Source organism: Bactrocera dorsalis, chromosome 4 (assembly GCF_023373825.1).
Source record: "Bactrocera dorsalis isolate Fly_Bdor chromosome 4, ASM2337382v1, whole genome shotgun sequence".
Lineage (NCBI taxonomy): Eukaryota > Metazoa > Arthropoda > Insecta > Diptera > Tephritidae > Bactrocera > Bactrocera dorsalis.
Genome location: NC_064306.1, coordinates 24,830,823 through 24,843,628, shown reverse-complemented (window position 1 = coordinate 24,843,628; position 12,806 = coordinate 24,830,823). Strand labels below are relative to the sequence as shown.

The following is a 12,806-nucleotide window of genomic DNA, read 5'->3' as shown; positions in this document are numbered from 1 at the left end:
GGTTAATGTGGGAAAAGCGCTAGGTAGCAACTTGGTTGGATTCCGCGAACATAAACCTACAAGTGTTTGGTTTATAAAAGTAAAAAAATTTTAATCAAAATGCTATTATTACCCATTTTAAACTGCAAATTCCTTTCGAAGTCTTCTGGCGCGAAGTGCACTTCACATATGCACGCATTTTTAATGTCGATTTCGTCCGTTCGACGACAGAAATGAACCCATTTTTTTAATAAAGTTTTATCCTTAGGGAAATAGAAAAATCTCCACTTCCTAGCACTATTTTTACTATTGTTATTGGCACAACCGAACACAGTGCAACGCATTTTAAAAAATTCACAACGTCACAATCAAATTCAAAACCAGAATTGAAAACACAATTGAAAAGCGCGGGCGTAAAACGACAAGTCAATCTTGAACAACAGCTGACAGAAAGCAAATATGCGCATTGCGTAATCTCTTTCTCTATCATTCTTGGTAGAGACTCACCCCTTGCGTTGCAGTCCGTGCTCCCCCATTCCAGATGGTGAGCATTCGCATCACATCCGATGATGAGGGGCAGCCTGTGCCTCTTGCAGTACTCCACGAGCCTAATCACTCCCTCAGGGAAGTAGGCTGATGCCAGGACGAAGCTTTTGCCTTCCCAGTCCCTGGCCTGTACCGCCACCAGATCCTGCGTCAGGAACTCTGAAATGCAGAAGAAATCGACATTTTTCCTGACCACTATGCACGATCTAGGTCTCTCGCTAGAGAGGTCCCAGATTACCTTGTTTTGTTCCGTCTTGAGGCCTTTGACCTCTCCTTTGTAGACCCAAGGTTCTTGGATCAACAGAACGCCCAACTTATCCGCTGTGAACCTGCTCGTAATCACTGCTGAGGCCCCCGCCGCGTGATGCAGGTCCACTTGGGCAACTTCCACGTCGACGGCCATTAAGGTAGTGGCTCGAGGGGGGGCATGTCCACATCCCCTCCGTCGTTCGCGCTGCTGTCCACATGGTCGTGGTCCTCTAGTCCCTCGAGGAGTTCCTGGGTGGAGGGTAGCTCGGTTTCCTGGGCATCCAGGACGTCAGCGGTAGCGACCCTCGTGGTCTGCTCAACCCTGCTCACGCCCGGTTGTTTTGCCACGGCGTCCACCTGCATCCTCTCCACCACCTTGCTTGCCATCGTTGTTGTCTGTATTGACGCGCTACCACTCGGCTGGGTGGCAGTCTTCCCGTCCTCCTTGCTTCCTTTGGTCACGGGTTTGTGCGGCCTCATGACCACCATGCTGAACCTGTAGAACAGGCGGAAGCTCGCTGCCCGTACGTACCTGTACGATTCGTCATCTATGTACTGGTACAGTCTCCATCCTCGTAACTCTCCTTTCTCTTCTAGCTGGCTGCGACGCGCCAGGCCGCGATGCTAAGGCCCCGGTTTTGATTTTTAATTAGATTCAGGGCAAACTGGTAAGGCTTGTCATCGCTGCGGGGGAGGAACACCGTCATCCTGTGCATGACCGGCAGGTCCTCCGCCCTTTTTGCACAGAGGACTGGACCGGTCCAGCCACCTAACTGTGGGGTAAATTCCCGCAGCCAGTCGGCGGACGCCTGGTCATTGCAGTCCACCTGTAGCATGCCACCTCTAAATTCCACCCCGAGGAAGGACGCCGCGTATTCGGCTCCGCCGGCTACCTCTTCCAGGAGGAGGTTCTGGAGCACCGTGAGCAGCTCCGACTCCAACGACACCGCCGGGTAGGCCGGATCACCACGCATTTCGGTCAGTGATGCACTAACCTAACCACGGTCTATAGACCGGCTGCCTTGCGCACTCTCCGACGCTGCCTTGCTAGGGATGTCCCGGTATCCGCTTCGGGGGTCATCCCATCCCGGAGGTACCGCAGATACCATTTGAGGCAGACACCGCTCATGGCCTTCTTCCGAGGGTGGTCTCTTATGTTATCGATGTTATCGATCAAAAAGTGACAGCAGCTTTTGGTAATCGGTCGCAAAATGCATATATGTAAATGCATATAAAGACAATGCTGATTTGTTTTTACGATTCCGAGGGTATTGTACACCGAGAGTTCGTCCCACCTGGCCAAACGATTAATGCTGTGTTTTACCTTGGGGTTATGAAGCGTCTTTTGTCACGCATTCGTCGTGCTCGACCACAATACCGTGAGGCAGGGTCCTGGCACCTGTTGCACGATAATGCGCCGTGTCATCGGTCGACGCTTGTCACTGATTTTTTGACAAAAACTCCATATTAACCATTAATCACTCACCCTACTCACCTGATCCGGCACCCTGTGATTTTTACCTATTTGGAAAACTTCATTTGCCCATGAAAGGACACCGGTTTCAGGACATTTCAGCTATCCAAAAGGCGATGAACGATATTCTAAAGAGCATTCCGAAAAATGACCTTAAACACTGCGACGATGTTTGAAATGCGAATTTGTCACCAAACTTACAATCATGCCATTGATACTAAAGTATCCTTTGGGGTTATAATAGAGAAACTTATCTTTAGTTGAGCAACGATTTTAATATGTGTCCCGTCTATACACAAAATCGCGCCTGGAAATCCGTATTTCTGAAAAAAAACTTTTTCGCTTCACTTTTTTCAACGTTACTTAACTCGAGGTTTATCCACTGAGGGCACAAATGGGACTGAAGCAATCCCAATACTTCTTTTAAGATGCAACAAAATGTTGACTGAGCCATTGGAATATCGAAGTCTTTACCTTTACCCACTCCATGCTGATAGCCTCCTTCAGCTAAAAACCGTAAAACCGAAGACAATCGATGAAGTAGAGATATAGATGACGATCTTGAAGAACTTGCATTCCTCTCTAGAAAATCGAGGACATACGTAAAGGCCGCCTTATTTAAGCGATAGTTTTTAATAAACCTGTTTTAGAAAAATAATTTTAATAAAATTTAACAATGAATTTTTGTGGATTTTTGAACTGTACATTGTTTCGTCCACATCGAAAGGGTTGCTCTTGTCCCTCAGTGATTTTCGGTGAATTTTTAGATCACGCCGACTTCTCTCACGTTCTTCCTCAAGCAACATAAATAAAAACGTTAGCGAATACATATTTTGTTCGTAAAATCAATTTGAATATAAACGATTTCACTTTTTTTAATAAAAATTTTAATTTTTTCTTCTACACAGCTGATTTCGAAATGTCAAAATTCAAAATTAAGTCTGGCAACAAAAGTTTCGAATTCACATGAATTCAATGATAGCAAATTATGCGTATTCGTAGCGGACATTCGTATTCGTAGCTTCGCTACGATGGATTGCGTGATAGGGCTGATTAATTTTTTGTTGTTTTTTTTAACAGTCCTGTTTCTTTTGCGAAAGACCTTGTATATCCAATAATTTAAATAACGACTGTAACATTTAAGCGACGCAATTGCGTTTGTTTTAAACAACAACTGACAAAATTTGACTTTCCCTTAGCACATGGAAATGTAAAATTTGTTTACACCATACTAAAGTTTTTCACCCCAACTCAACATAGGAAAAAATGTTACCGTTTGACGCACGATTGAGCTGTGTTGCGTGTAGATTTTTAGTTGTCCCAGTGCATCTGAAACTGTTCGCTACATTGATTTTGCGCACTGTGCGGTTTTGAACTTCGATTAACAAGTGTTACTACTATTCATATTTCATTATTATACCACTTACAATTATATTATATATTCGATTCTGTTTTATTATTTAATATTTTTTTATTATTTATTTTTTTATTATTATGTCGTTTCAAAGAAATCTGGCGAGATCCTCACCGAAAAATTTAGAATTTACGATTCCGTTTAAAAATATATAAAAAAAAATCCGTAAGTTTAGCTTCAATTACGATAGAAATATATCATAGTTTAAAATAGACGTTTCTCTTGAAACCTTTCAAAATAACTTTCGATAATACATTCTGGCACCATAATGAAAGCTTGGCAGCCACAATTCGATGCCAAACATGGTCGGAATACTGCTGTGAAGAATAATTGAATTGGGGCAAATTTATATACAATCATAAATATTGCTTTAATGTTGTCACACCCTTCAAACACAACGAGTGATATTTAATGATATTGTTACGAATTTACTCTTGCTAGTTTACTTTGTTAGGTTCGTATCTCTGGATTGACAAATAAAATCAACACTGTTTAATTTAATTCAACAACTCTTTATTTCACAACTCGTCTACACTATAGCAGTTTACTCTTAGCACTGATTGATTACGTTGGCGCTGCCACGGCTTATATAGCCACGCACTTCTCGCTAGATGCCGATGTGTCCTTCTAGAATATTGCGTCTAGAAACCACCAGAACATACTGCTATACGGCGAAAGATGTCGCTAGATGCCGATGTGTCTAGAATATTGCGTCTAGAAACCACCAGAACATACTGCTATACGGCGCCAGATGTAGCTATTGCTTCGACAAGCAGACAGCCGTGGCGCCAGATGTCTACAACAAGACAAATGCTATTCCATATACCTACAGCTATTGTTCATAATAATGGATGCATATAGCAATACCAATACAACTTAATACTACTTTTGTAACACTGCCCTCCACTAAAGCCTAATCGTCCCGATTAGGCACAAATCCTCTTGAACCAAATGGGGCGAGCCTCTCCAAATGTACTACTTTCATTTTACATCGTGCTTTTCCATTCCTTTGTATGCGGTATACCACGTCATTAAGTCGTTTTATCACCATATAGGGTCCTTCCCAGGCTGTCTGCAATTTCGGGGACAAGCCTTTCTTTCGAAGTGGATTGTACAACAGGACCAGATCACCTTCTTCAAAACCTTTTGAATTTGCCGCTTGATCGAACCGGTCCTTCATCTTATTGCTCATCAGATGCGTATGCTGTCTTACCATTAGATGCAATTCATTCATTTCTTCCTTTAAGGCAGAACAATAATCTCCATCATTTCTTACAGCTGTAGGATTCGTACCAAACTTAAGATCAGCAGGGAGTCGCAGATCAGATCCGAAAATAATCTTTGCTGGCGTGTAACCAGTTGTCTCGTGCTTCGCTGAACGATACGCCAGCAGGAACATCTGGATGCACTTGTCCCAATTCCGTTGGTCTTTATCAACGATTTTCCGCAGATGTTCTTCGAGCGTTCGGTTGAATCTCTCTACCATCCCATCTGATTGTGGGTGTAACGCTGTTGTCCGTGTCTTGTGGATGCCCAATAATGTACAGACTTCTTGAAAAATGGAAGATTCGAAATTCCTGCCTTGATCTGAGTGTAATTCGACGGGCACTCCGAATCTTGTTATCCAATTTTCTACAAACGCTTCGGCTACTGTCTTCGCTTCCTGGTTTGGTAAGGCATATACTTCTGGCCATTTACTGAAATAGTCCATGACAACCAGTAGATATTTGTTTCCGGCCGTACTGGTTGGGAACGGACCTGCAATATCCATTGCGACTCGTTCAAATGGTGATCCCACGTTGTACTGTTGTAGCCTACCGCGACTTTTGGCTTTAGGACCTTTAGCTGCCATGCACTCTACGCAATTACTTATCCATTCTGCTATGGAATCTCGACAACCGATCCAGTAGAACCGTTGTTTAATCTTCTCTATAGTTTTTGTAATTCCAAGGTGCCCTCCACTAGGTCCATTGTGATATTCTTTCAATACTTTCGGGATCATGGACTTCGGTACTATGATCAGCAGACGAGAATGTTTGCCATCTTCGCTTTCCCAGGTACGATGAAGGTATCCATTAACGAGGTGTATGCTGTTCCATTGGGCCCAATATGCTTTTGCAGTTGGACTCTCGCTACTTATTTGTTCCTTTGGTGGTCGTACCCCATCTTCTTTGGCCATTATCAGCTTTGCAAGATCAGGGTCCTCCAGCTGATTGATTCTGATGCGGTGAGGAGTCCAATCATCTTCAGGTTCTATATTCAGTAATCGCACGTCGATTATACCTTCTTTTCCCTCTGATTTGGAGCAATGTTTACATTCCAGTGGACAAGGGCGACGTGATAATGCATCCGCATTTTTGTGGTGAATCCCCTTTCGGTGTTCTGTTTCGAAGTCGTAATTTTGTAATCTTTCGATCCATCGTGCAATTTGGCCTTCCGGATTCTTAAACTGTAATAACCATTTTAATGCTGCATGATCAGTCCTCAGCAAGAATCGTTGTCCATACAAATACTTGTGGAAATGTTTTACACATTCCACCACAGCTAGTAGTTCTTTTCGCGTCACACAGTAGTTTTTCTCTGGTTTCCCGAGCACTCTGCTGTAATACCCAATTACTCTTTCTTGTCCGTCGATGAGCTGAGACAGGACACCTCCAATTCCATAAGCGCTCGCATCTGTATCCAGGATGAATTTCTTTCCAGGTATTGGATAAGCCAACATCGGCGCCGTACAAAGTAGTTCTTTAAGCTGCTCAAACGCTTTTTCTTGTTCCAACTGCCATACAAACGGGCGATTCTTCTTTGTTAAATCATGTAAACTTCTAGCCACGTTCGCAAATCCAGGTACAAAACGGCGGTAATACGTGCATAAACCGAGGAAGCTGCGGAGTTCATGTATGTTGGTGGGTCGAGGCCAATCTTTAACTGCATTTATTTTTCCTTCCTCGGTGTGAATCCCCTCAGTTGACACTTTATGTCCGAGATATGTGACCTGCTTCTTCCATAATGAGCACTTTTTGGGATTCAAGCGTAATCCGGCTGATGCTATTCGCTGAAAGACTTCCTCTAGATTTTTCAGATGATCATCAAAACTTTTTCCCATGATGATAATGTCATCAAGATACACCAAACATGTCTTCCAGTTGAGTCCTTTTAACACATGTTCCATCAGTCGCTCGAACGTTGCAGGCGCATTACATAACCCAAATGGCATCACAGAGAATTCCCATAACCCGTCGCCCATACTGAAAGCGGTCTTTTCGCGGTCACGTTCATCAATCTCGACTTGCCAATATCCACTTTGTAGATCTAATGTAGAAAACCATTTCGCTCCAGACAAGGTGTCTAATGTATCGTCGATTCTCGGTAGAGGATAACTGTCTTTCTTTGTGACATCATTCAACTTCCTATAATCTACGCAGAAACGGGTGCTACCATCTTTCTTTTTAACTAAGACGATAGGTGAGCTCCATGGACTTATTGAAGGTTCGATTACACCGTTTTTGTGCATGTCTTCAATAATTTTGTTAGCATCTTCACGTTTTGCTAGTGGAACCCTACGCGGAGCTTGTCGGATTGGTTTAGCGTCTCCAGTATTTATGCGATGTTTGACAATGCCGGTTCTTCCTGTGTTTCCTTCGTTTGCAAATATGGATGCGTATTTTTCTAATAGTTTTTCTGCTTTTAATTTTTCCTTTCCATGCAGTTCGTTCAGCAAATTATTTAGGAGTGTAGGACTTATCTGCTGTGGCTCAATAGTAGGTTTCTGTTCTGACCGTTCGCATCGTGCTATTGCACTTATATTCTGGCACTGTCCAATTACTGCTCCTTTCTTCAGCCTTATAGACGTGTTGAATTCATTCACTACTCTGACCGGAATGGTGGCGTCTTCTCTAATTTTCACAAGCGTTCTTCCTACCAATATGGGTGTATCTATTTTTGTTGGTTCCACAATCCACAATTCTTCAGTCCCACCTCCTCCATTCACTTTAGCCCATACAATCGCCTCAGATTTTGGTGGAATACTCTGATTATCATCAACAATCACCCTCTTACTTTCAACGTTGGTCACATATCCGGTGTTTATAGGCATCTCCATGTTCTGGCAAAACAGCATTTGCTTGTTTAAATCCAAAGTAACCCCGTGATCAATCATGAAATCTACTCCCATTATAATTTCATCCGTGATTTCTGCTACGATGAAGGTGTGATTAACTTCCAGGGTACCAATCATCACTTCGCAAAACACTTTTCCCGCGACAGCTGCTTCCTCTCCGGTGGCCGTTCGAAGCTTGCAACCGACTAATGGTTCAACCGTTCCTCTTACCACATCCGGTCGGATAACTGAATGTGTGGCACCAGTATCCAAAGTAAGCGTTGACAGTCGTCCATTTACGATGCCGTTGATAGTAAGATTGTTGTCATGGCGACCTATTTGTGATATCGAGATGGCGGGGCAAATAGTTGTGGGAACCAGCTCACGCCCCTTTGAACTGTTCCGTTTTAGTTTAACGACTTGTGAGATGTGGATGCTCCGTCCTCGTTATCTGTTGGTTGTTTCCGTTTTGATGGGTTTACTTTTATATTGCAATTTCGGGCAAAGTGACCCGCTTTTCCACAGTTGAAACATCTTCCTGTTGTATTTACTCGCGGTGCAGCAATTGTCTTCAGAGTCTTCAATATTTCTTCCATCAGCGCCGGTTGTTCCATTTCAACCCTTTGTACTTTGTGTGCTGGTTTACTTAGTAGGGAAGCTGTTTCCTGTGTGAGGGCGTGCGAAACCGTTTCAGCAAACGTTCTTTTTGGCAATGCATATGTGGCGCGTTTGGTGTCCACATCACGAATTCCATTTATGAAACATTGAATTTTTACCCTCTCAATGTATTCCACAGGTGCATCTGCATTTGCCAAATGAGCCAGTCGTTCGATTTCAGTTGCGAACTCTTGCAATGACTCGTTCATCTTCTGACCCCTATTTTGCAGTTCGATCTGGTATATTTGTTTCCGGTGCTCACTACCATATCGTCTTTCTATCGCACTCATCAATGCCTCATAGTTGTCCCGTTCACAGTCTGGAATAGTCTGAAGGATTTCTGCCGCAGGTCCTTTCAATGATACAAACAAGGACGCTACTTTGTCCGCTGCATTCCAGTTATTGGCCATTGCTGTCTTTTCAAACTGAAGTTTGAAAATTTGAAATGGAATACTTCCATCGAATGTGGGTGCCTTCAATCTTGGGTTATTTGTTGATGGTGCAGGGCCATGCAGTTGTAGTTCTCGCATACGATTACTCAGTTGGAGAAATTCTGATCTTAGATTTTCTTTGTCATTTTTTATTGTGCTTAATTCGTCTTCAAATTTTGAAAACTTCTCTTGCACTTGTTTTTGTAGTTGTGTAGTATTTTCCGTAATCTGTTGAACCAAACGCTTTTCTAACTGTGATGTATTTTCAGCTATTTGCGTTATTTGCTGTGCCAGACGATTTTCTGCCTGTACTGCATTTTCGGCCAGACGATTTTCTGTTTGCACTGCATTTTCTGCCATTTGCTGTGCCAGACGATTTTCTGTTTGCACTACATTTTCTGCCATTTGCTTAATAGCCACTAACAACGTGTTCATGTCTACACTTGATGATGTTCGTTGTTCTTCTACTTTCTCTTCTACCTTTGTAGAAGTTTCTGGCCCAACAAATTCGAACTCGTCCACATTAATTCCATCCGCTTCCATTGCTTCACGTAATCGTGCCTGCAGATCCGCCTTTTGCCCGCTTATCGGCAAATTACGCTCCTCCAGTTCCTTTTTTAATTGCTGAATTCTCAATTCTCCGAATTTAACCATCTTGAATTTGGATTATTTGACAATCCCACTTCTGACACCAATTGTTACGAATTTACTCTTGCTAGTTTACTTTGTTAGGTTCGTATCTCTGGATTGACAAATAAAATCAACACTGTTTAATTTAATTCAACAACTCTTTATTTCACAACTCGTCTACACTATAGCAGTTTACTCTTAGCACTGATTGATTACGTTGGCGCTGCCACGGCTTATATAGCCACGCACTTCTCGCTAGATGCCGATGTGTCCTTCTAGAATATTGCGTCTAGAAACCACCAGAACATACTGCTATACGGCGAAAGATGTCGCTAGATGCCGATGTGTCTAGAATATTGCGTCTAGAAACCACCAGAACATACTGCTATACGGCGCCAGATGTAGCTATTGCTTCGACAAGCAGACAGCCGTGGCGCCAGATGTCTACAACAAGACAAATGCTATTCCATATACCTACAGCTATTGTTCATAATAATGGATGCATATAGCAATACCAATACAACTTAATACTACTTTTGTAACAATATTCTTTCAGAATCAACTTCTGTTATTAAGCTATTGCATAGATTTTATAGCGGGCTTCTGAGCGCGGGGACCGAATCCAGAAATTCCGTAACGGAAATATACCTAACGCTAAAAATGTCGCACACAGGTGGCGCTGTGTGGCTTGAAAAACAAATTACGGTGTCGAAAAATGCTGCATACCACAAAGACGCTACCGTAAAGGAAGTGTGTGAATACTGGATGACTCATTAGGAAAAATATTTTCCGTGATATGCTGTACCCAGGTGGCGCTGTTTATCACTAAATAAAAAATTGTTGCCCCGCAAAATGTGGCATACCACAAAGGCGGTAGTGTCTGGATGCAGGATGACTCATGAGCAAAATATTTTCTGTAAAATGAACCGATTTAGAATGAGGTGTCGATGGAAAGCTTATTGCTTGAAGATTTTTATTTTTAAGCTATTGCATAGCTTCTTTCGCGGGCCTTGAGCGCGGGGACTGAACCCAGAAATTCCGTAACGAAAAAACCTCACGCTCTATGACACATGCATATGTACATATGTATATTATTTCTTACTGTTGCAAAAGGTGGGGTAGCTATTTACCAAAATGAAAATGATATTACTAATATTATGACTCCGAATATTGAAATAAGGTGGGGTAGCTATTTACCAAAATGAAAATGATATTACTAATATTATGACTCCGAATATTGAAATAAATATTGCAGACGTTAACGATGTTAATGTTAGGCGCTCAGTTGTTGGAGATATTTGTGCGTGTTTTTGCCAACTTTTCTAGGTATTTAGAGGATATTAAGTCGCAAACTTATGTTTCCAAACCTATAGTTTCAATGATAAATATTCCTGAATAACCAACAGCTACTGTAAGATAATAAAACCCACATGTATTGTAAAATAATAAAAATATTTTAAACAATATTAACTTTTTATTTATTTAATAATAGACAAATTTGTTTTCTTATCGGTCCCCACGCTCAAAAAATGTAACTTGAATTAATATCAAAGAAAAAGAAATACTGCATGAATAAAATAAATAGTAAATAAAATTATAATTGCTTAAGTTGATACAAAATGCTATGCAATAGCTTTACCGCGGCAGTCCCGAGTGCCACACGTCTTTTTGTTATTTAATAACGATATCTTTTCTGTAATAGAATACTCAAAAATTTCAAAGCTTTTTAACTCATATATCCACTGATGAAACGTGTCTGTTGCAACCACCCTTGAACAATTTGGTTGCTTTGTTTGCTGGAAATGATTTGCTATTGGATCTCAAAAAATTTAAGACGATGTGCTTCCCTCTCCCTATGTAATAAAAAACCATAGACAGTAACAAGTTTTTAACTTTAGGCGTATTTTATTTGACTAGCAAATTAAGGTATTAGCTGGGATATGCATTCAGTATAAATACATATGTACTCGTATGTATGTACATACATTTGCCCAAGTTCAAAAAGAGGGTTATATGCATTTATGAAATGATCCCATATTTTTCATTTTAGAAAATCTTGTGTTTTTGATAACGGGAATCCTCAAATCTAGCAAATAGTCATCAAAATAGCAACAGTTGTTTGGAAAACATTGGCGGTTCTGGTATACCAAAACGACAAATTTGTTGTCCTTAAATAATTCTTCAACTGCCTCACTGAATCATCTGTAGAAATATAATCATGAAAGTAAATCCTGGGAGCCAATACATGCCATGAACAAGTGGAACAAGTGTTTAAACCTCCAGTAAAAATTAAAAAAAAAAAAAAAAATGTTCTCACAAAATGTCATAATCAACAGTTTTTGACAGAATACCCAAAAGCCCAAGGAATCCAATGCGGGTCGAAGAGCACAACCAATCCAAGTTAGGATGGGTTTGGAAGTGCAATACGAAACCATCAAAAAAGAAAGATGCGAAAGATTGTCGCCTTTATATAAACCCTGCGCAGGGTACATTTTTTGATGGTAATTGTTGCAGATTAGCGCCTAAGGAAATCTTGGCGATAATTTGTTGCTTTATCACGAAAGTTAACGTGATGACTGTCCATGGTCACCTTAATAACTGGCGAAAACAAAACAAATAGTATTCTCTAAGTTGTGGAACTATAGTAGATTACTACAGTTACCTTAGGGGAGAAGCCGAAGTTATATGCTCCAAAGCAGAGTTTTGTCTCGGTGGAAAACGGAAGACGATGCAGATTAATGGGACATTTCCAACGAAACAACCGTTTAACCGAACAAATGACAATAACTGTATTGGGAATACTATGTAAGGAAGATAAAATATGCCGCTTTTTGCGAGTGAATGGAAAAGGCCAGGCAGATTTGTGGCCTTATATTAAAAAATTCGTTCAACCAGATACTACCCGCATCTGCACTGATGGTGGAAAGCAGTATCATGGAATACAACGAATTTTTGGTGAGAACACCACTTGCTTAACCACCAATCACAGTATTGGTGAGTATGTTGAGCAAGGGAATCCCGAAAACACAATCAACGATTTGGAATGCAAAAATCGTCGGTTGAAAAACGGAATTAAAAGTCATCGGAATTTAAAACTTCTCCATCAATACATGGCTCCCTAGGATCTCAGATAATGGAGATAATGGATATTAAAAAATCGTACCCGGGCTATGTGGATGGAATTCTACAGACAAGGATGGAATTAACAAAATTAGAAGCCCCTACTGTAGAGTCAGAAGAATTGGGTGACATTATTCCTCCACCAACAAATTTCCGCCCAATGACTATTCAGGATCTCATTGATGATGCACCGTCTGATTAATATCAAGA

At 41.3% G+C, this 12,806-nt stretch overlaps 1 protein-coding gene across 3 annotated transcripts in view; it reads right to left on the bottom strand.

Annotated features, from left to right (window-relative positions):
• Positions 1–7,930: 7,930 nt before the first annotated feature.
• LOC105221910 (facilitated trehalose transporter Tret1) overlaps positions 7,931–12,806 on the bottom strand; it is a 166,625-nt gene continuing 161,749 nt past the window's right edge. For 2 of the 3 annotated variants that reach the window (XM_049455193.1, XM_049455192.1), the window contains exon 2: positions 7,931–9,950. In XM_049455193.1, coding sequence (XP_049311150.1) covers positions 8,166–9,500 — 1,335 coding nt within the window. In that variant the 5' untranslated portion in view covers positions 9,501–9,950 and the 3' untranslated portion in view covers positions 7,931–8,165. The remainder of the gene's footprint in view (positions 9,951–12,806) is intronic. The other variant, XM_049455191.1, reaches the window with a different exon arrangement.